At 39.3% G+C, this 23,690-nt stretch overlaps 2 protein-coding genes across 2 annotated transcripts in view; both read right to left on the bottom strand.

Annotated features, from left to right (window-relative positions):
• Pcdha2 (protocadherin alpha 2) overlaps positions 1–6,693 on the bottom strand; it is a 248,457-nt gene extending 241,764 nt beyond the window's left edge. Inside the window, exon 1 of the mRNA NM_198117.2 lies at positions 4,193–6,693. Within this exon, the coding sequence (NP_932785.1) occupies positions 4,193–6,580 (2,388 nt within the window). The 5' untranslated portion in view covers positions 6,581–6,693. The remainder of the gene's footprint in view (positions 1–4,192) is intronic.
• The window catches only part of Pcdha1 (protocadherin alpha 1), a 257,373-nt gene extending 241,760 nt beyond the window's left edge, over positions 1–15,613 (bottom strand). Inside the window, exon 1 of the mRNA NM_054072.1 lies at positions 13,226–15,613. Within this exon, the coding sequence (NP_473413.1) occupies positions 13,226–15,613 (2,388 nt within the window). The remainder of the gene's footprint in view (positions 1–13,225) is intronic.
• Positions 15,614–23,690: the final 8,077 nt, after the last annotated feature.

Genomic DNA, 23,690 nt, shown 5'->3' with positions numbered 1-23,690 from the left:
TTTTGTTTTATCAAAACGTAATCTTACAATTTCATACTCTCCAGTTCATGGCATTATTACTAATAATGGAACTTCCTGTATTATAAGGCGGCACACTGACTGTTTTCTGTTTCTCTTCAAGAGTTTTCCCATTAAATTTTCACAACAGTTTTTTAACATGAATTTTAATATGATTCACTGTTTGTAAGTACATACAGACTTTACAATTTTAAAGGAGCTTTAACTGATGGTGTCTGAGTGAAATCTCTATTCAAGATGCCAGACATATAATAGAAATATAAGTCTTTGATATTTGTGACAATGAAGGTATAAGGCATGAAAATATATGATAAATGTGTGCATATGTACTAATATATGTTTTATATAATTCTGGCAATTTACAACTTACGTGGCAATAAACTTACCTGCATTTATTAATTTAGAACATTTGTAAATCACCCCAGGTCCTTTACTGAAGCATGGTATCCTTGATAACTGTCTTTTCTAGTGCTTTTATAAATAAGCCAGATCTCATTCATTCGATTTCTTACTCACTGGGAATTTAACCCAGTGCCTCGAGAATCTAGGCAAGAACTCTGACACTGAGCTGTATCCCCAGCCCAGAGTCAGTCTTATACAGTGAAGTTCTTTTATCAATGAATTTCCTCTCACAGGACAACACTGTATGGTTGGAATATTATACTCATATCACACCAAATTAAGAACATTTTTTAAATGCCCACACACTGTTTACATATTACAATTTGCATGTATGTATTTAAATGATAACAAAATGAAATGATTGTGGTTTTAGTGATCACCACTCTGGATGGATTTCTGTATCAAGTGACTTTAAAGGGTTTTACATTGCTTAGTACTGTGATATACACCCATCACATAAAGAAAGAGCTAGTGATCTTTCTTTGATAGTCACTCCTAACTCAGAACGACATCCCGGGACTTAGGAGGCTAAGGCAAAAAGATCTTGAGTCAGCCTAAAATGAGGACCCAGACCCAAAATAAATAAACAGGACCTGAGAGATGGCTCAGCGCAGTCAAGCCTACCAACCTGATTTCAACCCCTGTGACCCAGTGAGTCCTGAAAATTGTTGTCTTCTAACTGGCACACTCACACCACGGAATGTATGCACACTTACACATGTACATACACACAAAATAAATAAATGTTAAAGAAAGGTTGAACACATTGTCAATTTTAAAAATTACAAAAGGAAAAATAATTTCGCAACATGAGTCAGTAGGCAACATATACAAGACTGGGTAATGACATATTCTGAAGATTGATGTGAATTCGCTGATAAACATAGGAGATGAGTCCTCCAAGCATCTTAAAGTTGGGCCAGAATATTCAATGGAAAGTGCAAATTTAGGTATTTATGTAGATAAAAAGTGCAGATTTTTGCTTATAGGCAAAAGACTTTAAAGAGAAATATAGCACATAACTGAAGTATTAGAAGAAAATGTTCCCATACAAGGTTTGGTTTCCTGTGTTTCATTGAGTAAAATCCAGTGTTCAATTAACTCAAGTTTATTATCTATATTTAGAATAACATAAATTATAAATATTATACCAAAAATTAATGAATATTTAAATTAACCTTTCAAAAATGATAAGTGAAGAGTTGCTTTAGTGACATTTATTAATAACAAACAATTTCTGATAGATTCTGCTATGACAGCTCCTAAAATACTAGAAACTTGACTCTAAGTAGTATCGTTTGTTTGTTTGTTTGTTTGTTTGTTTCAGTTCTTGTGACTGAATCGAGGGCTTCTCATCCATAATCAGATTTTTACCGTTGTTGCTTTGTTTTGAGGAAGGGCCTCACTGTATATGCCTGGCTGGAACTCACTTTGTAGACCAGGATGTCTTCAAACTCAGAGATCTACTTACCTCTGCCTCCTGAGTGCTGGGCTTCAGTGCACCACCATGCCCGACCTCCTCCATTAAAGGGCAAGCGTCCTTCCCCTCAGCTATCCCCCTAATATAAAATTATTTTTTAAAGATTTTATATTTATATGTATGAGTGATTTGCCTACATCAATGTATATGCAGGTTTGATGCCTAAGGGGGCCGATGGTTGCAAGCCACAATGTGGCTCAAAGGAACCAAATGCAGGTCCTCTGTAAGAGCAGAAGTTAACTTATTTCTGAACAGGGTGTTTCTAAGAATCAACTATAGATATTACTATGTCTGTTGGCACTCTAATGATCATATCTTAGAAGATTAATTTGAAAATGAGATACAATTTTTAAAACATTATGGACTTCGAATTTATGGCAAACTTTTCTCATTATCAAGGAAATAACGTACTTCTAATTTTAAGACTTATCAACTCTGGGAAGATAATAGATTTCTATTAAGAGTGAAGTCCACTTAAAGTTCAAGATACACCCACCAAATTGCCAACTCCAATAAAATCAGATTCCCAGACTGAAATGGATAGTGTGAGCAGTGGCTGAGGCTAAGATCACTTAGTGGCAGTCAAGTATTTAGGTCATCAATATGCTCATGAATCCACTGAAAGACAGCTAGTGATTAAATGCCAGAAAACAGTTTTAGACAATTATCTCACCTAAATACATCTTTCTTTGAATGGAAAAAGAAGAAGAAGATGCTTCACACATGTAACATTCACTGGTCAGGTCCTGTGTTTTAAATACCCACTGTAGGAGTTTCTGGTGGAAATGCAGCCATACAGCAAGACCTTCCATTTTGGACAAACTCCAGTTACACAAGGAACAAGCTAGTCAGATAAAAGGGTACCTCGGGGTGATGGGAAGTGTAACCCGGCTTAGAATGGGATATGGTCGGGCATCTTCACAGAAGGAAGCCTGCACGGATCAACCCAAGGATGCTGACACTAGGATGATGACTGTTGACCACTCTTATGGGTCCTTTATGTGTAAGTGAATACTCTTCACTTACATAAAGAGAAGGAAAAGACCTGGGTGCTTGGCCAACCCAGTTTGTATTCAGACAAGGTCTAATTATTCAGCCCTGTTGGCATGGAACTTGCTAAGTAGGTCAGGATGGAACTGACCTGACTCTACCTCCCAAATGCTATGATCTAACCGCATGCTTCACCACACCCAGCTTGATGCAGTCTTTTAATACTAAAAATTGAAGGGGCTCCTTTCTCTTTTGCCTGAAAACCTAAAATTCTTACTATTATTATGTTTGTGTTTAATTGGCCCAGTAGAGGTTATTTTCTTTATTAAGACACATAGAAGTTTGCCACACATTCCTGAGTGTTGACATGTACTGCGATGGTCAATGGTAGATAAGATCAGAGTCCTGGAGTTAAGAGGTCAAAGAGCAAACCTGGGAAATGTTCAGAGTAAAACTAAACTACTCTAAACAGACTCTGATAAGAAGGATAGAAAGCTGTGTCTAAAGATATTTAAAACCCTGTAAGTTGTCTAATTTGTGGGGGATTTGATCTTTGGCTTTTGTTTTGTTCTGGTTTGGTTTGGTTTGGTTGGGTTTGGTTTGGTTGGGTTTGGTTGGGTTGGGTTGGGTTTGGTTTATTATTTTTTCGACTGGATTTCACTATTTCCAGCTGTCCTGGAACTCACTATATAAAGAAAGCTGTCCTTGGACTCTTAGAGATTCTCCTGCCTGTCTCCTGGGTGCTGGTATTAAAGGTGTGTCCCACTACACCTGGCTCTACTTTTGGCTCTTACGTTTCTGAAAGGAAAACATTTAGGAGCAATATCCAGTCGTTAAGCTTGGGGCCAGTGAGGCGGCTTAGCAGGTAAAGCTTTCCCTTTGCAAACCTGGGAGCCCACCTTAGATTTCTGCAACCCACAAGAAGGTAGAGAGAGCTAGTTACTGAGGCACACACATACACTGTAGGAATACAACTGCACACCAACATCATGCACACCCATGATAATAAATAAATAAATAAATAAATAAATAAATAAATAAATAATCAGGTTCCCCCCTTTTCAATTATTCAAGGTTAAGTTATTCACACAGAGATTTAGTTATGAACCTAACTGTGAAAGTAAGAATGCTTAAGAGAATTGTTCAATGTGCAAGAATTTGATACTTAATTCATAAGTATCCCATGACAGCACAGTGATATAAAATAAAAGTACAGCTTTAGGTCTAAGTAATGAACAGGAATCATAAATAATACAGAAATAGTGATGTTCTTAACAAGAAAAAAAAATATTAAAGACCTACCTTTCCTAAGTATTCGGCCTCTAAGGGTGGTTGTCTCTCTTCTGCTGATTCCGGACCTTGGGATAGGCTAGGGCTGAAGGCCATGAGATCAGTCTTAGGGGGGCCTTCTCCAGAGCACACTCTCTGTCGCCTCTGCTGCGAGTATGACCAGCTCCCCACCGCGCTGGAGCACACCAGCATGGGCCTCCCCGGAGCACAGGCTCCATCAGTGGGCATCGCTGAGCAGCGCAGCGCTGTGTACAGCAGCAGCGTGAGCACCAACAGGCTGGACACCGCGCAGATGGCGATGACCAGGTACACGTTAACAGTCACCAGAGACGCCTCTTGGCCAGCAGCATCTACCAACGCTCTTGATGAAGTTTTTGGAGCTTGACTATTCTCAACTAGAGAAACTAACACTGTGGCTGTGGCAGTCAGCGAAGGCTCACCATGGTCCTTCACCAACACTAGCAGGCGCTGGCGTGGCGCATCCACTTCATCTAGGGCTCGCGTGGTGCTGATCTCGCCTGTATACAGACCCACGCGGAACAGGCTACGCATGCCCACTGTGGATTGCAGTTCATATGACAGCCACGCGTTGTAACCAGAATCCGCATCCACGGCACGCACCTTGGTGACTACATGGCCCGAACCCACTGACCTAGGTACAAGCTCGCTCACTGAGCCGCCAACTCCCACAGCTCCCTGAGGCAGCAGCAAGGGTGCATTGTCATTCTCATCCAGCACAAACACCTGCAGAGTCACATTGCTGCCCAGGGCAGGCACACCAGCATCCCTCGCAGTCACCTGAAACTGCAGCAGCTCCAGCTCCTCATGGTCCAGAGGCTGCAGAGCGAACACCTTGCCGCTCTCCGCATGCACAGACACATAGCTAGACAGCAAGCGCTCGCCCACCCTCCGCTCCACCAGCGAGTAGGACACCAGCGCATTCTCCTGTGCGTCAGCATCCATCGCTGACACCGTGAAGATGTGCGCTCCTGGTGGATTGTTCTCCTTCACAAACACGGTGTATTCGGGCTGAGCGAACACTGGAGCATTGTCGTTCACGTCAGCCACCTCCACAGACACGCTGGCCGTGGCCCGTAGCGAGGGCGAGCCCCCATCCCGCGCTGTCACCATTACCTTATAGTCAGCTGTGGCTTCCCGGTCCAAGGCGCTGTCCAGCACGAGAGAATAGTAATTCTTGAAAGTGGACACCAGCTTGAAGGGGACATGAGGACTCAGGGAGCAGGTCACCTGCCCATTGACTCCCGAGTCACGATCTGACACTGAGATGAGGGCGATGACAGCACCCAGGGGAGCATTCTCTTGCACGGGTAGTGAGAGAGACGTTATTGAGACTTCTGGCGTATTGTCATTGATATCCACAAGTTTTACTGAAATTTTACAATGTCCTGACATCGCTGGGGTTCCCTTGTCAGATGCAATGACCTGGATTTCATAGGATGTCCTTTCTTCATAATCTAACTCTCCCTTAGTTCTGACTTCTCCTGAGTTGGGGTCGATTTGAAACTTAGTCCGTGTGGTGGAAGACACATCACTACCGAGTGAATACACAATCTCGCTGTTTGATCCTTCATCTGCATCAGAAGCATTTAATTTCATCACTAAGGTTCCGTTTGCAGTGTTCTCTAACAACTGTACTTTGTAAACGGATTGGGGGAAAGTAGGTTCGTTGTCATTCACATCTAACACCTTGATGAGTATTTGAACAGTGCCGGTGAGCTCAGGCTTGCCTCCATCAGTAGCTACCAGTAACAATTTCACCTCCGCATCCTCCTCTCTGTCCAGAGATTTTCCCAGCACAAGAAACAGAGATTGGCTTAGTTCGTCGCTTGTTTGAACATCTAGAAAGAAAAGCTCACTGGGGCTGAGCTTGTAGGACAGAAGAGCATTTACTCCGATATCTGCATCAGAGGCTCCCTCTAAAGGAAACCTTGAGTCAAGCGACCTAGATTCGGAAAACTGGATAGTTTTTTCTGTCATTGGAAATCGCGGCGGGTTGTCGTTAATGTCCCTCACCTCCACCTCCACGTGGAAAACCTGCAGCGGCCTGTCCACGATCACCTCCAGGTGGATGCTACACTCCGCGCTCCGCCCGCACAGCTCCTCCCGGTCGATCCGAGAATTCACAAACAAAATGCCATTCTGCAGATTTACCTCCAGAAGGTCCCCGCGGTCCTTGGAAGCCACCCTGAACAGGCGGGGCACCAGCTCCGTCAGCTCCAGCCCCAGGTCCTGCGCGATGCGGCCCACAAAAGTGCCGTGTTTGGCCTCCTCGGGGACGGAGTAGTGGAGCTGGCCGTTCCCTGCCTCCCAGGCTGCGAGGAAAGGAAGCAAGAGCAGCAGACACTGCCTGACCTCTGGGCCCCCTCTCAAAGAAGGCATCACTTCTAGTCCTCCGTGAGTTGATCAAATTAAATGATCATTTTTTAAATAAAATAAAATATAAGTTCTAACACCTGCTCAAATCCTGCTGCTTCTCCTGTCGTTTTATCTGGAGTAACAAAGAAGCTCTGAGTGTTTTCTTTCCAAGAGAGAGATCACTCTCTGGTAGACAGCGACACCCTGTGGCTAAACTGGTTAGAATTTTACCTTATTAACTGTAAATATGACTTTACCGTATTTAACTGTCAATATGAAACGTATGCATTAATGCATTGTGAACTTCAATAGTGCTACATATATTCACGATGTTGCAAATTTATCCTCTTGTGAAGCTTAAATTTTATACAGATTAGATAACAACAGTTTCCCTGGCCTTGCCCATGGTAACCACCATTCTACTCTTGTTTAAGTTTCACTACCGTGTAAGTTAAACCATAAAAGATTTCTTGAAGTTGTTGCTCTGCCGTTGAGTTCGTTTTCCTTTGTTTTGAGACTGGCTTTTTCAGCTTTCCACAATGTCCTGAAGTTTCGCCAGTGTTGAAGCGTTTTACACGATTTCTTTCCTTTTTAATGCCGAATGGTTCCATTGTGTATACAAAGCATTTTGTGTATCCATTCAACCATCCATGAGCGTCTGTTTGCCTCTTGTAAATAGTGATGATACCAACACAGATGTACAAGTATCTCTTGTATAGCCTGGTTTCAATTCTTTTGTAATATTACAATTTTTATTGCTTCTTCAAGTACAACAGAATCTATGAGTATTTCTGTTTATTGAATATGTGTTTAAATACACCTTTGTTATTTATAATTTTGAGCTTTAAATTGTTGGCTGATTACATTAGTTTCTTATATAAAATATGTTTTTATTTTATAATCATTCTCTTATCTATTATTATATTTGAATTATCATGCAAGAAGAATAAACGGATTTCTTTTTAGTGTTAGTTACTTGAGAATATCTTTATTAATTTTTAGTTGGCTTCTTCATATGTAAAAATATGAAGCTCAAATAAAGATGGTGTGGGATTATTTGAAATGAATGGAGGGATGTCAGCAAAGTTCTTGTCAAGTTGCACACTTGTAACTTTGTGTAAGATAAAATTTTTGCTTTTAGCTTTCTTAGAGGAAAATAAAATGAACTGCAAAATTTAAACTGTCAGTTAAAAGCAGCAATGGAAGATTTTTCCGGAGCTAGATCATTAATAATTTTTCTTGGAATTGGGTATGGTGGTACATGCCTTTAATTCCAGCACTTGGAAGGCAGAGGCAGGTGGGTCTCTGATTTGAGCCCAGTCCAGTCTACAAAGCGAATTCTAGGACAACCAAGGCTAAAAGAGAGGAAATTCTGTCTTGAAAAACTAATAATGGCACTAATAACTTTTCTCTGAGTCCAGTGTCTTAAACTTATTTCACTTATTAATTTTTGTAGTAAGATGAATTCAACTGGAAATAACTATATTAAGAAAATATATTAATACTACTTCAGACAGAAAAATATCCCGTGTGTTTTCTTAATAGTGGTTCCTAGATTTTATATAGATACATAAAATCAGGTATAAACACACACATACATATAAGTACTTATAGCATTATATATGAGAGAGAGAGAGAGAAGAAAACACTATCTAGAGGAACGGAAGGGTCTAGTGGAATGAAGAAGAACAGTGGGAGAAAGCGGAAAGGACTCTGGGAGAAATATTCAATGTGCTTTGTATACCTGTATGAAAATGCCCTTACATAAAACAGTACTCTGTACAATGAATATGCACAATGAAACTTTTTAAATAAATTTAAAGAATAGGACATGAAAGAATGCATTTCATTTAAATGATGTGAAGGAAGAAAAAACATTGAAATATTCTGAGTGGGACAAGAACATCAACTAACAACGGAAAATCCATTCATGTTTATGTTAAATATTAAATGACAACATTGCTCCATATTTATGTTTTTCCTTTATATTACAGTAGCTTTCCAAAAACTACAGTCACCTTCCAAACTTTGTCATTCTAAACCCATGTCTTTTTATAATACCAATTAATATTTGAGATTCATCCCCAAGTTAGTAGAATTAACCAATCCAAAAACCTTTTAACCTTTATATAAGTCATTATAACACAGAAAGAATAGTCTCCCTGTACTTATATCTACAATGTGCTCATCTTAAACTTTGTGATTACAATGTAGTTGTATGAAGGCATATCCAAATACATTAAGGTCAAATTTGTTTGATTTGGGTTTTATTATTGTTATTAGTGGCTTTTGTGCCTTCATTTACTTGTTAAGGCAGTTTCACTTATATCTTAGGCTAGCCTGAAACTTGTTCTGTAGCACAGGATAGCCTTTAAATTAGGATCCTGCTGGGCAGTGGTGGCACACACCTTTAATCCCAGCACTCGGGAGGCAGAGACAGGTAGACTTCTGAGTTCGAGGCCAGCCTGGTCTACAGAGTGAGTTCCAGGACAGCCAGGGCTACACAGAAAAACCCTGTCTCGAAAAAACAAAATAAATAAATAAATAAATAAATAAATAAATAAATAAGGATCCTATTGCCTCCACCACTCAAGGATAAGTATGTGCCAGTAAGCTGAGCTCTTCCAGACAAATCATTTGGTACTATCAAAGGATGTTGGGTTCTAGTCACATTTTATGATTAATCTTTCAGTAAAGTGCTCTGAGATAACTGCATATCCAGAAGAGTGCATCAGATCTCTGGGAACTAGAATTACAAATAGTTATTAACCACCATGTGAGAGCTGGGATTCAAACCTGGGTCTTCTGGAAAGGCAGCAAGGGCTCTCAACCACTGAATAATCTCTCCAGTCCACTACAAATAAACTTATTAATATAATGAGTTATGTCATTCTACCCCAAGTGTCAACATTATTCAAGTTTATCTGAGTAAAAAGAAAGACAATATTGTTTGTCTTCTACTTACAATTTTTCAGTTTAGCTTTAAAATTTTCTATCACTCCCAGTTGTTTCATCTTTTTTCTGAGATGGAGTTTGTCTGTGTAACCCTGGCAATCCTGGAACCTGCTCTGTACACCATGGTAACCTCAAACTCAGAAATCTACTGTCTCTTCATCCAAAGTGTTGGTATTAAAGGTATACACCACCATGCCTAGTTGGTTTTATTATTTTAATTTCTCCTTTCAGAGAATTTTTCATGGACTTGCTTTAGTTTACTCTTCACCTGCTGTCACAAGAATTACAGTTTTCTAAGAATGATTTGCATAAAGAAGAAAGTTACAATATGTACCATTTCTAGAAAACATGTTAAGCATGTTCTGCTTTTAAAACATCACGTAAAGTGGAAACTTCTGCTTTCTTTGGCAACTTAGTTGTGCCATGTGAGGTTTGTCTGGGAACTGTCTTAGGTTTTGCTGACAACAGATGTGTGGTGTTTTGCTGGAAGCTGCCTGAAAAGGGGGCAGTGCTATTTTGCTAGTGCAGTGCTTGAGAGAGCACATGATATTTGGAAAGGGTATAAAAATATAACTGAACAGACAGTAGACCACAAGTGTGTCCTTGGTTCTCCTCGCAACTCTTTGCTGGTCTTCGTTGGGCTTTGCTGAGGGAAGTCTTCACTGAGGATGCTATGGCATTGGTTCACCTTGCCTTCTTTACTGACTTCATAGAGAGAAATGCACCAAAGAACTTCTTGTGATATTCTAGTGGCTTCTTGACAGAGCCTTGTGGTTTGTTCTGGATTGAACTGCCATTGCTGATTCATGAATGGTGTTTGTAAGTGGATCGAGCTACCACTGCTGATTTGTGTGAACTGAACTGCTGCTATCTTGAGAATTAAAGTTGTAAGCACCCCTAAAGAGCTATTTCTAAACAGGCCCACATCTTCTTTTGCCATATTAACCTTTCCTTTCTACTACCTCTGGTGGGTGGTGGGCTAGAAGGGAGGTTAAAGCACATAAGAACCCTTATTACAATCAGTTTTGAAAAATATAAGCCTACATATAGTCACATATAGGATGGTATTTACTTTTACAAAGAAAATTGAAAAGGGAACATTACACCAAATCCAACACCTTCTCTAACTCAGTTATTACTGTAAGCAGGATAAATGTCCTCTTGAGGCCAGGAACTTAGATTATACTGTGAGTGTTAGTGTGTGCTTTGGGTTCTATTGCAGGGATTTTCATATGCCAGGCTGTCAATATACAATTGTTGAGTGGATGATGGTAAATACTGAATGTCTCTCTAAAGACAATAATCATGCATATAGCTATGGAGACATAATAATGTAAGTGAGGAAGAAATTTTTCATTATGATTTCTGAATATATTCTTTCCAAATGTATAATCCTATAAGGTTTATGTCACATATAGAGAAAATTGGAATGTTACTTTTTAGCATTATTACTCCAAAATTATTCTTTGGTTATTCTTTCCCAAAGACTGTGTGCCATAATATTAATATATGGAAAGTTGCAGAAACATGCTTTAGGCTTATGTCTTTGAATGTTCTAAGCAACAATTTTCCATAGACTATTTTACATTTTTCCCTTTTCCTTCCTCTTTCTAAACTTTCTTATATACCCTCCCTTGTTCTGATTTAAATTTATGGCTTATTTTCCTTTAATTTGTGTGTGTGTGTGTGTGTGTGTGTGTGTGTGTGTGTGTGTGTGTGTGAACCTAAATACAACCGGCTCAGGCTATATAGTGTTACTTGTATATACGTTTTCAGGGCTGGCCATTTGGTATTGAATAACCAGTTGGTGTGCTCTTCCCTGGGGAAACTGTAACTCCTGCTCTCAGCATTCCTTGGTTGCCTGTAGTTCTTGATCTAGGGTTGAGACCTCCTGAGCTTCCTTCCTTCCATGTTAGCACATCTATTGGTGTTGTACTTTTACAGAGGAGATTTTAAGGGGCTTTTCAGTATAATTGGATGTTTATCCAATCATTCACTTAATCATTATGTAACCTCGGAATTTAATGTAAGAAGTAAAACATCATGTTAGAGGCTGTGGAGATGGCTCAGTGAATACAGTGCATGCTGGGCAAGCTTGAGAACCTCACTTCAGATCCCCAGTATATGCATGCCCTAAAAGTCTAGCCAAAAAAAATGAGCTACCTGATTCAAAACAAAATGTACAGAATAATTGAGGAAGACAACTATCATTAACTACTGTCCTCCACACCTACATGCACAGGTGACTATACCCATACATACACATACATCTGTGTGTGCGTCACTCACTCACTCACTATCTAATTCTGTGTGTGTGCATCACTCACTCACTCACTCACTATCTATCTACCTACCTACCTACCTACCTACCTACCTACCTATCTCATCACACACAAAGAAACATTCACAAATTTAACAAGCTTTTGACTAAATGGTTAAAAAAAAAAGAGAGACCTATATTAAATGTATATCAGTTGGTTATTGAAACTGCTGTAAAATACTGCCTAATATGTTACTCATTATCTCATTGTTGATCAGCATAGTGACTATGAATCAAACTTTGAAGAGACCAGTATTCCTCATCTGAACAACTGGTGTAAAGAACTTCCCTTTCAACCTGGTAGTGCCTTTAATCCCAGCACTCAGGAGGCAGAGGCAAGGAGATCTCTGAGTTCAAGGCCAGCTTGGTCTACACAGTGACTTGCAGGACAGCCAAGACTACACAAAGAAACCCTGTCTCAAAAAATTAATTTTCTTTCTTTCTTATTTCTACATTCATGTCTTTACAAAGATATGCATTAGGGATTTGTATGTAGTAAAATTTGGTTTGGGGAAATTACTACTATCTTTCTCTTGATCTTTTATCTTGGGTTTTAAACAATATTTAAATTTTGATTTCTGCAAAGGTATTGCATTGAAAGCAACTTTAAATATTTAGTCAAATGCAATGGACTGTAAAAAAAAAAAACCAAGCAAATAAAAATAGTAATTATCCTAAACTTAGTTTTTCTTGCCTTAGGTAATATAATCTGTTAAGGGAATAAAATTTTCATCTAATAAAGTATCAGGAGTAAAAGAAGAGAAGAATTTGGGGATGTTGGCAAATAAATGGGTGGGACTCAACTGACTGGATTGCTTAAGACACAAGTTCACATAGTAATTATTCTTCTAAACAAGGGAATGGTACCAGGAAATTGTTGGCTATTTTAATGTGGAAACCAAAATACCAACAACAGATATATTTTGGACCATAGTGCTTAAAATTATTATTTAATTCCAACTTTGAAATTTAGCAGTGTAGATAGAAAATGCATGGGTTCTATAACTTTTTCTACAATGATTTGTGCAGAGCAAGACACTTGACAAGAACTGAGAGACTATGTTAAAAGTGACCAGCCTTTCTGTGCTTGTCTACCATTTATGAAGCACTTGGCTCCGTCCCTAACACCACCACTACCCAAAATTAACACTAATAGCACTGAATTTTTAAGAAGTATTTGACCATGTAAATAAAAGAATAGAATAATTTGTACAAACACTGCTTGATTCTTAGATCTATTTTTGCAGCTGCAAATACTAGAGTGTTCGAAAAGACAGTTAACAACATGTCACTGAACACTCTGAATACACTCTAAGTTCCATTTAAAGAATGACTTAAAAAATAAAACTAAATCTAAAAAGAAGTTTGAAGCCACAGCTCAAATTTGGACTTACATTACCAGAAAGATCTGAATTTACTTCTGCGTGGTCACTTCTTTCCGCTATGTTCAAACCTGGGGCTAAACCCGGGCTGAAGGCCATGAGGTCGGTCTTAGGTGGACCCTCTCCAGAGCACACCTTCTGTCGCCTCTGCTGCGAGTATGACCAGCTCCCCACCGCGCTGGAGCACACCAGCATGGGCTTCCCCGGACCACAGGCTCCATCAGTGGGTGTCGCGGAGCAGCGCAGCGCTGTGTACAGAAGCAAAGTGAGCACTAACAGGCTGGACACGGCACAGATGGCGATGATCAGGTACACGTTGACATCCACCAGCGATGCCTTGGAACCCACTGCACCGGTTAATACAGGCAAAGAGGCTTTCTGAATCGGACTGCTTTCCACCAGAGATACCAACACGGTAGCGGTAGCAGTCAGCATTGGCTCTCCATGGTCCTTCACCAGCACCAAGAGACGCTGTCGTGGAACATCGACCTCATCTAAGGAGCGTGTGGTGCTAATCTCACCAGTGTACAGACCCACGCGAAACGGGTTGCGCGCACCACCTGTAGGAGGTTGTAGTTCATAGGACAGCCACGCATTGTAGCCAGAGTCCGCGTCCACCGCGCGCACCTTTGTCACCACATGCCCTGCACCCATTGTCCGTGACACCAGTTCGCTCACTGCGCTGCCTGCGTGAGGCCCCAGCAGTGTGGGTGGATTGTCATTCTCGTCCAGCACAAACACCTGCAGAGTCACATTGCTGCCCAGGGCAGGCACACCAGCATCCCGCGCGCTCACCTGGAACTGCAGCAGCTCCAGCTCCTCATGGTCCAGAGGCTGCAGCGCGAACACCTTGCCGCTCTCCGCGTGCACAGACACATAGCTCGACAGCAAGCGCTCGCCCACCCTCCGCTCCACCAGCGAGTAGGACACCAGCGCATTCTCCTGCGCATCCGCGTCCATCGCTGACACCGTGAAGATGTGCGCACCAGGCGGGTTGTTCTCCTTCACGAACACAGTGTATTCGGGCTGCGCGAACACTGGAGCATTGTCGTTCACGTCAGCCACCTCCACAGACACGCTGGCCGTGGCCCACAGCGAGGGCGAGCCCCCGTCGCGGGCTGTCACCACCACCTTATAGTCCGCTGTGGTCTCTCGGTCCAGGGTGCTGTCCAGCACAAGCGAATAGTAATTCTTGAAGGTGGACACCAACTTGAAAGGGACATGAGGAGTTAGGGAGCAGGTCACCTGCCCGTTGACACCTGAGTCGATGTCGGACACCTTGATGAGTGCGATGATAGTGTTAAGTGGAGTATCCTCTTTGATGGGCAAAGACAAGGATGTGATCGACAGCTCTGGAGCATTATCATTTATATCCAGTACTTTCACCAAAACCTTGCAGTGATTTGACATGGAGGGAGTCCCTTTATCAACTGCCTTTATTTGAATTTCATAGGATTTTGTTTTTTCATAATCTAGATCACCGATCACTCTAATTTCTCCTGAAAGAGAATCCACATTGAATTTTTCTTGAATGTCAAGAGAAACGTCATTGCCAAAGGAAAACACAACTTCACCATTAACACCTTCATCAGCGTCAGTGGCATTTAACGTCGTCACTAATGTCCCATTCACTGTAGATTCTACTAACTGTGCTCTGTAGATGGCCTGGTCAAACAGTGGGGCGTTGTCATTAACATCGAGCACAGTAATCTGCAGCCGAACTGTCCCCTCCAGCTCTGGCTTGCCCCCGTCGGTGGCTGTCAGTAATAACTGAAGTTCTGGTGTTTCTTCTCTATCCAAAGATTTTCTCAGTTCAAGCGAAAGGGATTTACTGAGTTCGTCTGTTGTCTCTACCTTTAAAGAAAAGTAATCAGTGGGGCTCAGCGTGTAAGTTAAAAGAGAATTGGCACCAATGTCTGCGTCCACGGCGCCCTCTAGTGGAAACCGTGAATCTAGTTGTCTGTTTTCAGGAATAAATATCCTTTGCTCTGCGCCTTTGAAAACTGGTGGGTTATCATTAATATCTTTAACCTTCACCTCCACGTGGAAAACCTGCAGCGGCCTGTCCACGATCACCTCCAGGTGGATGCTACACTCCGCGCTCCGCCCGCACAGCTCCTCCCGGTCGATCCGAGAATTCACAAACAAAATGCCATTCTGCAGATTTACCTCCAGAAGGTCCCCGCGATCCTTGGACGCCACCCTGAATAGGCGGGGCACCAGCTCCGTCAGCTCCAGCCCCAGGTCCTGCGCGATGCGGCCCACAAAGGTGCCGTGTTTGGCTTCCTCTGGGACAGAGTAATGAATCTGGCCGCTCCCTGCCTCCCAGGCTGCAAGAAACAGAAGCGAGAACAAGAGCAGGCGCCGGGCTCTCAGGCCTCGGAGCCTGGAAAACAGCATTGCAAAAGTACTGCACTTTCCGTATCGCTGTCACACCAAGATCATACTTTGCACCTTCATGTTTTCAGTCATCGGTCTCCTCGCCATTTTTATCTTTTCTCGGCTGGTGACGAAATGAAGCTTCCTTCCCTTCCTTTTTAATTATCACTGCTTCATTTCCAGCTTCAAGACTTTGTGGTGTACAGCGACACCATGTGGATAATGTAGAGTTTACATCCAGCAATGGTCTGCAATTTTGTTATTTCCAGTGCATATGAAATTGCAATTCATCAATGAAATAGGACGTTCTAGCAAATAAGCAGTTAATAAAAATAACAGAAGATAATTTAGTATTGAAAATACAATAACCACCGTAACGTGTCCCATATTTTCATATAATTTTGTTTACTGCAAATTGTCACCCCACTCTAACAATTACATGCATATATCAAGTGCATCTGCAATCCTTTAGAGTTGCAGTGTATGTGGAGCATTTATTCTGGACACATCCCTCTCCCTTAAGTTGATTACCATATATAGATGTTCAATTTCATATAAAATGGCATAGAACTTGTACATGACTTGTGCATGTCCTCCAAATCACTTTATATAACCTCTGAACTATTTACAATAACTACAGACATAAAACTGTAAACAGCTGTTAAACTGAATTGCTTGGAAAGTAAATCCTTCCCATGTTCATCATAGATACAATATTTTTTAACTTTTCTGTTCATACTTGGTTATATTCATGAAACCCAGTAATCTAGAGAGTTACATATACAGAGTTCTTAGTGTGGGACTAAACATGAAACTGTATAGATCTCCACAGACCTGTTCTATAGTGTTCCTTTCACCAAAGTTATAAGAAAGTGTAAAATAACAACAGCTGCTTTAATGACCTTGGAAATTATCTCAAAGATATAAAATTATTTAAATTCAGTTGCTTCAGCCAATTATTGGAAGAGCTCCAAATAGGACAAATAGAAAGAAAACAACAGAAACATCACAGGAATAGTCCTGAAAGCAATGCAAAGACAGTAAGAAACGCTTTGAGTCTCTGGTAGTGGAACCTACGAACTTGACCACACTTAAGAAGTACACTACAGGGCTGGAGAGACGATCCAGCAGCTAAGAGAACTGGCTGCGTTTCCAGACAACCTGGATACACTTCCCAGAATCCACACGGAAGCTCACAACTGTCTGTAACTCCAGTTCCAGGGGATGCAATCCCCTCACAAAGACATAAATGAAGGTAATACTCCAAAGCACATAAAAATAAACAAATAAATATTTAAATAAAGAGGTATTCTACAACTGAACTACAATCCTAGCTTCACAAAAGAGTAAAGCCTGAAATAAGACAGCCAGAGAACAGAACATGTATGCTTAAAAGTGAGGCTTTTTTATTCCTTAAATGTGAAGGCAAATAAGATGACCAGCTACTTTCCAGAAAAGGCAATATAGACTAGAAGGCAATGCGATAACACTCTCTGACGAAAAGAAGTGTCAACAAAATATTCATAGCTGTATCTCAAAAATAAAGTAAAATGAAGGTATGTCCATATGAAAAAAAAGACAAATACAATAGCCAAAATAAAATCCCACTCAGAGAATGGATTTTCAAAAGAGAATAAGTAAGCTAGAAGATAGAAAGAAATTCCGTGAGAGAGAAAACAACCTAAAAGAAATACAAAATAGAACCACATAGACATTCAAAATGATAACACAACATCCAGCATTTATCATTCTGTCATGAGGGGAGAGAAGAGAAGTAGATTGATAAAATATCCAAATAAATAATGGGTTTTAAAATCCTACCCTGGTAAACAAAATGGGGAGATAAGGAAACACCAAATATGGTGAACCCAAACAGTTGAAGCACAGCAGATGGCAGGTATATTTCAAAAAAAAAGACAAATAATATCTTATGTACACCTTAAGAAAAGAACTGTAATACCAGTGAATTACCAAGAGACACTAAAAACAAAGAAACATTACGATATTTTGTAATTGTTTAATGAAAAGAGCTATCAACCCAGAAGTCTAGATACATGAAGAAAAGCATTCCCAAATGAGAGGGAAATGGAGACATTTTAAGTGCTTCAAACTATGGTAATTTGTTATTGGTACATCTGCTCCAAATAACCATGAAAGGATCTCTAAGTAGAAAGAAATACATGAGAGAAATTATCTTGAAAGATTAAAGAAGAAGAAAGAAACTGGGAATGGTGCTCCTTGTCTTTGATCCCAGCACTCAGGAGGCAGAGACAGACAGATCTCCGAGTTCTAAAAGTCAGCCTGGTCTACAGAGCTAGTTGCAGGAGAGCTGGGGCCACTCAGAAAAGCCCTGTCATGGAAGGAAGGAAGGAAGGAAGGAAGGAAGGAAGGAAGGAAGGAAGGGAGGGAGGGAGGGAGGGGAGAGGAGGGGAGGGAGGGAGGGAGGGAGGGAGGGAGGGAGGGAGGAAGACAAGAAAAAAGGAAGAAAGGAAAAGTACAGCACACAGAAATATGTATAACACAAATGTTTCTTGGCTTTCTAGACTATGCTTGGTAGTCATAACACTTGGATGAAATTTTAAATTAATATAGAGGAAATACTCAAGGCAATTACATTATTGGAATGGAAAGGTAGAGGAATGCAAAGGAGGTAAATATTCTAAATTTCACGTAACTGTTGAAGTAATAACACATTTCATCACAATTTTATTAGTAAACTGATAAGATGTATATATGATATAAATATATAAATAAACCAATAAGATCTATACAAAAATGAGACAATAAAATACTAAGGTACACTTCAATAAAACACTTGTTTTATATATATCACTCCTACTCAACATACGCACTCTTAACTCTCTTAGCTGGAGAAGTAAGAAATCTTGGTCAGATCATAAAGACAAAGAAAAATCATAAAATGTACACACACCCTCCAAAGGATCAGGAATCAATTCTGAAGAGGACAGAAAGCATATAAGAGCCCAAGAATGTGGGTGACTACAAAGAAACATAATTTTTAAGAACATCAGGGCAGCTTCATATTTGAATTCAAAATGTTTGCAATGCCATGCACAAAACCTGTGCAAGCCCAAGCCAGAATAAATCCCAGCATCAAGAGAGAAGTTGGGCACATGATCCCACCCTATAAAGCTATTGACAAATGTTAACTGCTGGGAGATGGAGAGACTGTTTTTTTCTAAGAGTGTAGCTCCTGGCAAGTCAGCCACTCTCAAGTAAAAGACCACATATCCAAGAACATTTGGGCATCACAGATCAGTTTGGAGGACTCTTTAAAATGAAGACATAAACTTAGGTATGTAAGAAAGGAGTGGCAATAGAAGATTGATATAATCAAAACATGTTTATGGAACTGTCAAAAAAATTTTAAATGGCATAAAAAGAGAAAATGAAGTTAAACTATTCATTTTATATGTAATATGATTCTATACATTAAAGATCTATAGACTCTACCAGAATACTCTTAAATATAAAAAAATACTTTCAATAAAACTACCGATTACAAAAATCAGTATACAAATATCAGTATCCTGGGGCTGGATAGATGGCTCAGTAGTCAAAAACACCCACTTCTCTTCCAGAAACCCATTGTCAATTCCCAGTACCCAAATGATATCTCACACCATGCATAATTCCAAGTTCCAGGGGATCTAATGCCTGTCTTCCTATGCCTGCCCCAGTTCCCAAAAATGACACAGAGACTGTATTTATTTGTAAGCTTTTGGCCTTATGTCTAAGCATTTTCCACTAGCTTGTAACATAACTATGCTATTTATAATAGGCTAATTCCTTCCACGTGGCTAGTTAGCTACCTCTCCTTCCTGGCCTGCTTCTTCCTTCATGTCCAGATGGCAGCATCTCTGATGTCTGACTCCTTCCCCAAGATTGTCTCTGTCTCTAAAAGTCCCACCTTACTATTCCGCTTTTTGGCTATGTGCCATTAGGCTTTTATTTTAAACAACCAGAAAGTGGTAGACAACACTGTTTACAAAACACTATGGCAGGGAATGCTTAATAATAGAAAAATATGGCCTATAACCAGATCTCTGCTGGTTCAGAAACCAGCATTAAAATAGTATAAGGTGACCCTCTACACAATGCACAAAACATTACTCTAACATCTCCCTCTTTTAGTCCAATAAAATGTTCAATTATATATATTTGTGTGTGTATATAAAATTTCTAAAAATATAAAGTAAGTATTACATTCACAATGTCTAGTCCGTTTTTATTTTTCAACCTTGAAGAAAATACTCTATCATATCTTGGAGAGTGCAAATTTCTGTACCTAATTCACTTTCTATCAATACTTTCATTTATATACCTAAAAATATCTTCTTAGTCCTTATTTTCTTCAATCCTAAACAAGTTAAGCTTAATTACAAGACTATAACTATATAGTCTTCAACCCCAGAGACCTGAGAAGGATACATGTTACCTGAGTAAAGACAAAGGGTAGCACAAGCAACTTCCAAAACTATAGAAATTATAGAGGTTACTGGCTACCTGAACAGTCATCCAAGGCTTCTCCACAATGCTGGAGCATCCATCCTTAGCCTACTGGCCCAGTATATCAGATAAACATTTTTTGTGAACCAGGAAATATGAAAGACTTGCCTAACTTGTCCTGGAAACGTTCAGCAGTCAACTTCCATTATGTCCTGCTTGTCCATTGTTTGGACAGCATGCTGTCTGCTGTTGAAGCAAGGGCATTTTTTTGAGTGGTGGCTAACTTCGCCACATTTAAAGAAAATTCCATAAGAAGGTTCTTTGATTCTCATCATGTTCTTTGAAGAAGTATGGGTGTGCTGCCAGGAGTAGTCTTGTCTCACTGGCCTTTTATTGGTGAAACATTTTTAAATGCCATATTTTATAGATTTTTGAGGATTTGAAGACCATCTATCTATCTATAGTATATTGGAATAGGCAAATGTTGCTTTGTTTCTTGGTGCCTACTATCTTCTTAACTTTGAATACATCTTCAGGAGGATAAATAAAGCTTGTTTCTGTAATTAACTACACTAGTATCTATCATGACTATAGGTTTGACCATAGATTTTTGTTTGGCTACCAATTTGCATTCTTATATCCTTCAGTTTGCAATAGCATCTTTCAAGGACTAGAACGTCACATTACATTTATAAATGAGTCGCATGGGTACAATACCATAAACAAGAGTTGAAACATATATACAGAATGTTGTAACAAACTATAACCTTACATTTATATTAATATACAGAATCTATACCAATGTAACATTTGGGGCTTGTCATTGCTTTCTATCTAAAAGTAGATATAACAACTTACCCTTATATCCTATCATTCTTTTTTTTCTAGTTTTTCGAGACAGGGTTTCTCTGTGTAGCCCTGGCTGTCCTGGAGCTCACTCTGTAGACCAGGCAGTCCTTGAATGCAGAAATCCTCCTGCCTCTGCCTCCCAAGTGCTGGGATTAAAGGCATGTACCACCACTGCCCAGCTATATCTTATCATTCTTATATCTTCATTTTTTTTCTTTCATCCCCTTCCCCCTAACACTAGATAGGAGAGAAAGAAGGATAGAAGAAATAAAAAGAAAGAGAAAAGGAGACTCCTGAATCTAACTTCCTTTAATTTGTTTGATCCCTGGAAAAGACCATTAAAAATTTGCAATCAGCCCCCCTTAAATAATAACAAACATCCATCATCCATCAAATGACCAAAACCCACCAACCCTACTTTTGGGGAGTGGGGTGTTATTGTCTTAAAATTGCTTCCTACTGTCTGGGCAACATTCTTTTGGGGGGACCCTAAGAAAATTGGGACATTGGCCAGATCCTAAGAAATCTTGCTGTAACATTTGCAGTTCAGTTTCTGAGAGATGGGAAAGTACAGGGATTAACTGAATTCCTGGCTGAAACAATCTATAAGACCAGATAATCTTAGCTAGCCATTTTGAAGTTGTTCTGGATGCAGACTTTTGAGGAAACAACTATGGAGACAGTATGTGAAGTTGGATCATCTGGGTTATTTGTCTTGTCTTCTTTGATGTCTGGATATTTTGCTCTGTAAACATATAAATTTTTAAAGGTAATATACATTTCTGCATTTACACATATGTGGAATATGCAATTTTGTTTACAAATCAGCTAAAGGTGATACTCTGCTCTTTGTTTGAGCAGGTGAAAGACATCAAACGTTATAAATCCATTTGGACTGTGTAACTAAACTATAATATAAATTTCCATCCATACAATATAAAAGGATGGCATGTAGTAATAATTCCTAATGACTCTGTAGGCAAAAAAGATTTATTGGCTATGCAAAGACATGTCTTAGCCAGTCTCAGAGCTTTTATCGTATAGAGATCATCATTCATGTTACCTGTTTTGTTGTTCTTCTTGGTTTCTTTCTTCATTTCTGCAGCCAAGATTTTCAGGATGTCTCCCCCAGTCAAGTCAAGTCTTTATTAAAGGAATCCATAGCTTTTTTTCTCCTGTTGAAACAAAGATGCACCCTCTCCCCCAATACAACACATTTCCAACCTTCAATTCTGTAGTTGAGATGTCCTTTCAAATAAATGGACTAGTTTATTTCAGCAGGATTTTTTCCATAATTGAATGTTTCTTTGTTATCAGCTTTTGGGGTTTGCTCATTAGCATTTAAAATGTAAATGTTAATAAAGCACTATGTAACTTATCTGGGGGAGTTTTGTTACCTCTTTCTGTATATTAAACATATCTTTGAGAGTATGGTTGGATCTTTCTAAAATTGCTCATCCTGTAGAATTGTGTAGAATACCTATAATATGCTTTATGTTATAATATGCAAAAATGTTTCATTTTACTAAAGACATATGTTGTAGCATTATCAGTTTTAATTTTACAGAATTTCCCATGATAGCCATAATGTCTAATAAATGCATAATCACAGAATTGACATTTTCAGAACTAAAAGCAGTTACCCATTGAAATCCTGAGTATGTATATATGGTACAGTGCATATACATTAATTTTCCAAACTCTGAAAAATGAAACACATCCATCTATCAAATTTCATTTCCTAGGGTACCTTGGAGTACTCCCTGCAGGTAATGGAGCTTTGTTATACAAATACCAAGTAGGAGATTTACTTATAATTTCCTTTGACTGTTGCAAAGTGATAGAAAAATTCTTTTCTTCAAATCTTTACTGTTATCATGGTGTTTCTTATGAAATTCTAAAGCTTCTAGCACATTTCCTATTAATACCGGATCAATTTCATCATTACCTCATGCCAGAGGGCCTGGTAGATCCATATGTGTTATATACAATGGATGATTTCTACTTCTCATAATTGAATAAATAGCAAAGCTAATTCTGGCTCATTCTAAATAAATTCAGTAGTTTCTATATGCAAAACAACTCTTTCTATATATTGAGAGTCAGCAACTATATTAAGAGATTCAGGAAAACCTAATAATACCATAAGAATGGCATACAACTCTGCTTTGTGAACTGAATTATAAGGGCCCTGAACCACTTTACTTACCTTTTCTTTATAACCTGCCATTTCTGATTTATTTACATTGGTATAGAATATAGAAGCTCCAGAAATTGGTGTCCCTTTTACTACATGAGGAAAAATCTAATTATTTCATTTTAAAAATGAAGTCATCTACTTTTGAGGTATTTGTTGATAACTTCTCAAAAAAAATCTGCAAGCTGTTTGCCAATGTTCATTTTCTTAATGAAGCAATTTCAGCATTAGTAAAAGGCACTGCAATTTTTGACCAGTCTATTCATGCTAATAGACAAAATCTCATTTTTCTTTTTAGAATCAATTCAGAAATCTTTCTATATGATTCTTTGTTTTTTACTCTGTTTTTGTGCTTAAAAATATACATTCTAAGACATGATCTTCTCCCTGCATAAGAATTCCTATGGGAGAATGAGTAGAAGGGAAAATAATTAAAATGCAATCCTGTTTTGGATCCAAATAATCTACATGTGCATCCTTGTAATTTTTTTCTACCAGAGCCAATTCTTTTTCTGCCTCAGCTGATAACTCTCTTGGACCTTATAACCTATAGGGTTGAAATAAATTTCATAACTCTTGAGT

This window comes from Mus musculus, chromosome 18 (assembly GCF_000001635.26).
Source record: "Mus musculus strain C57BL/6J chromosome 18, GRCm38.p6 C57BL/6J".
NCBI lineage: Eukaryota > Metazoa > Chordata > Mammalia > Rodentia > Muridae > Mus > Mus musculus.
Note: the sequence above shows the minus strand (reverse complement) of the source record. Positions and strands in the feature narration are given on the sequence as shown.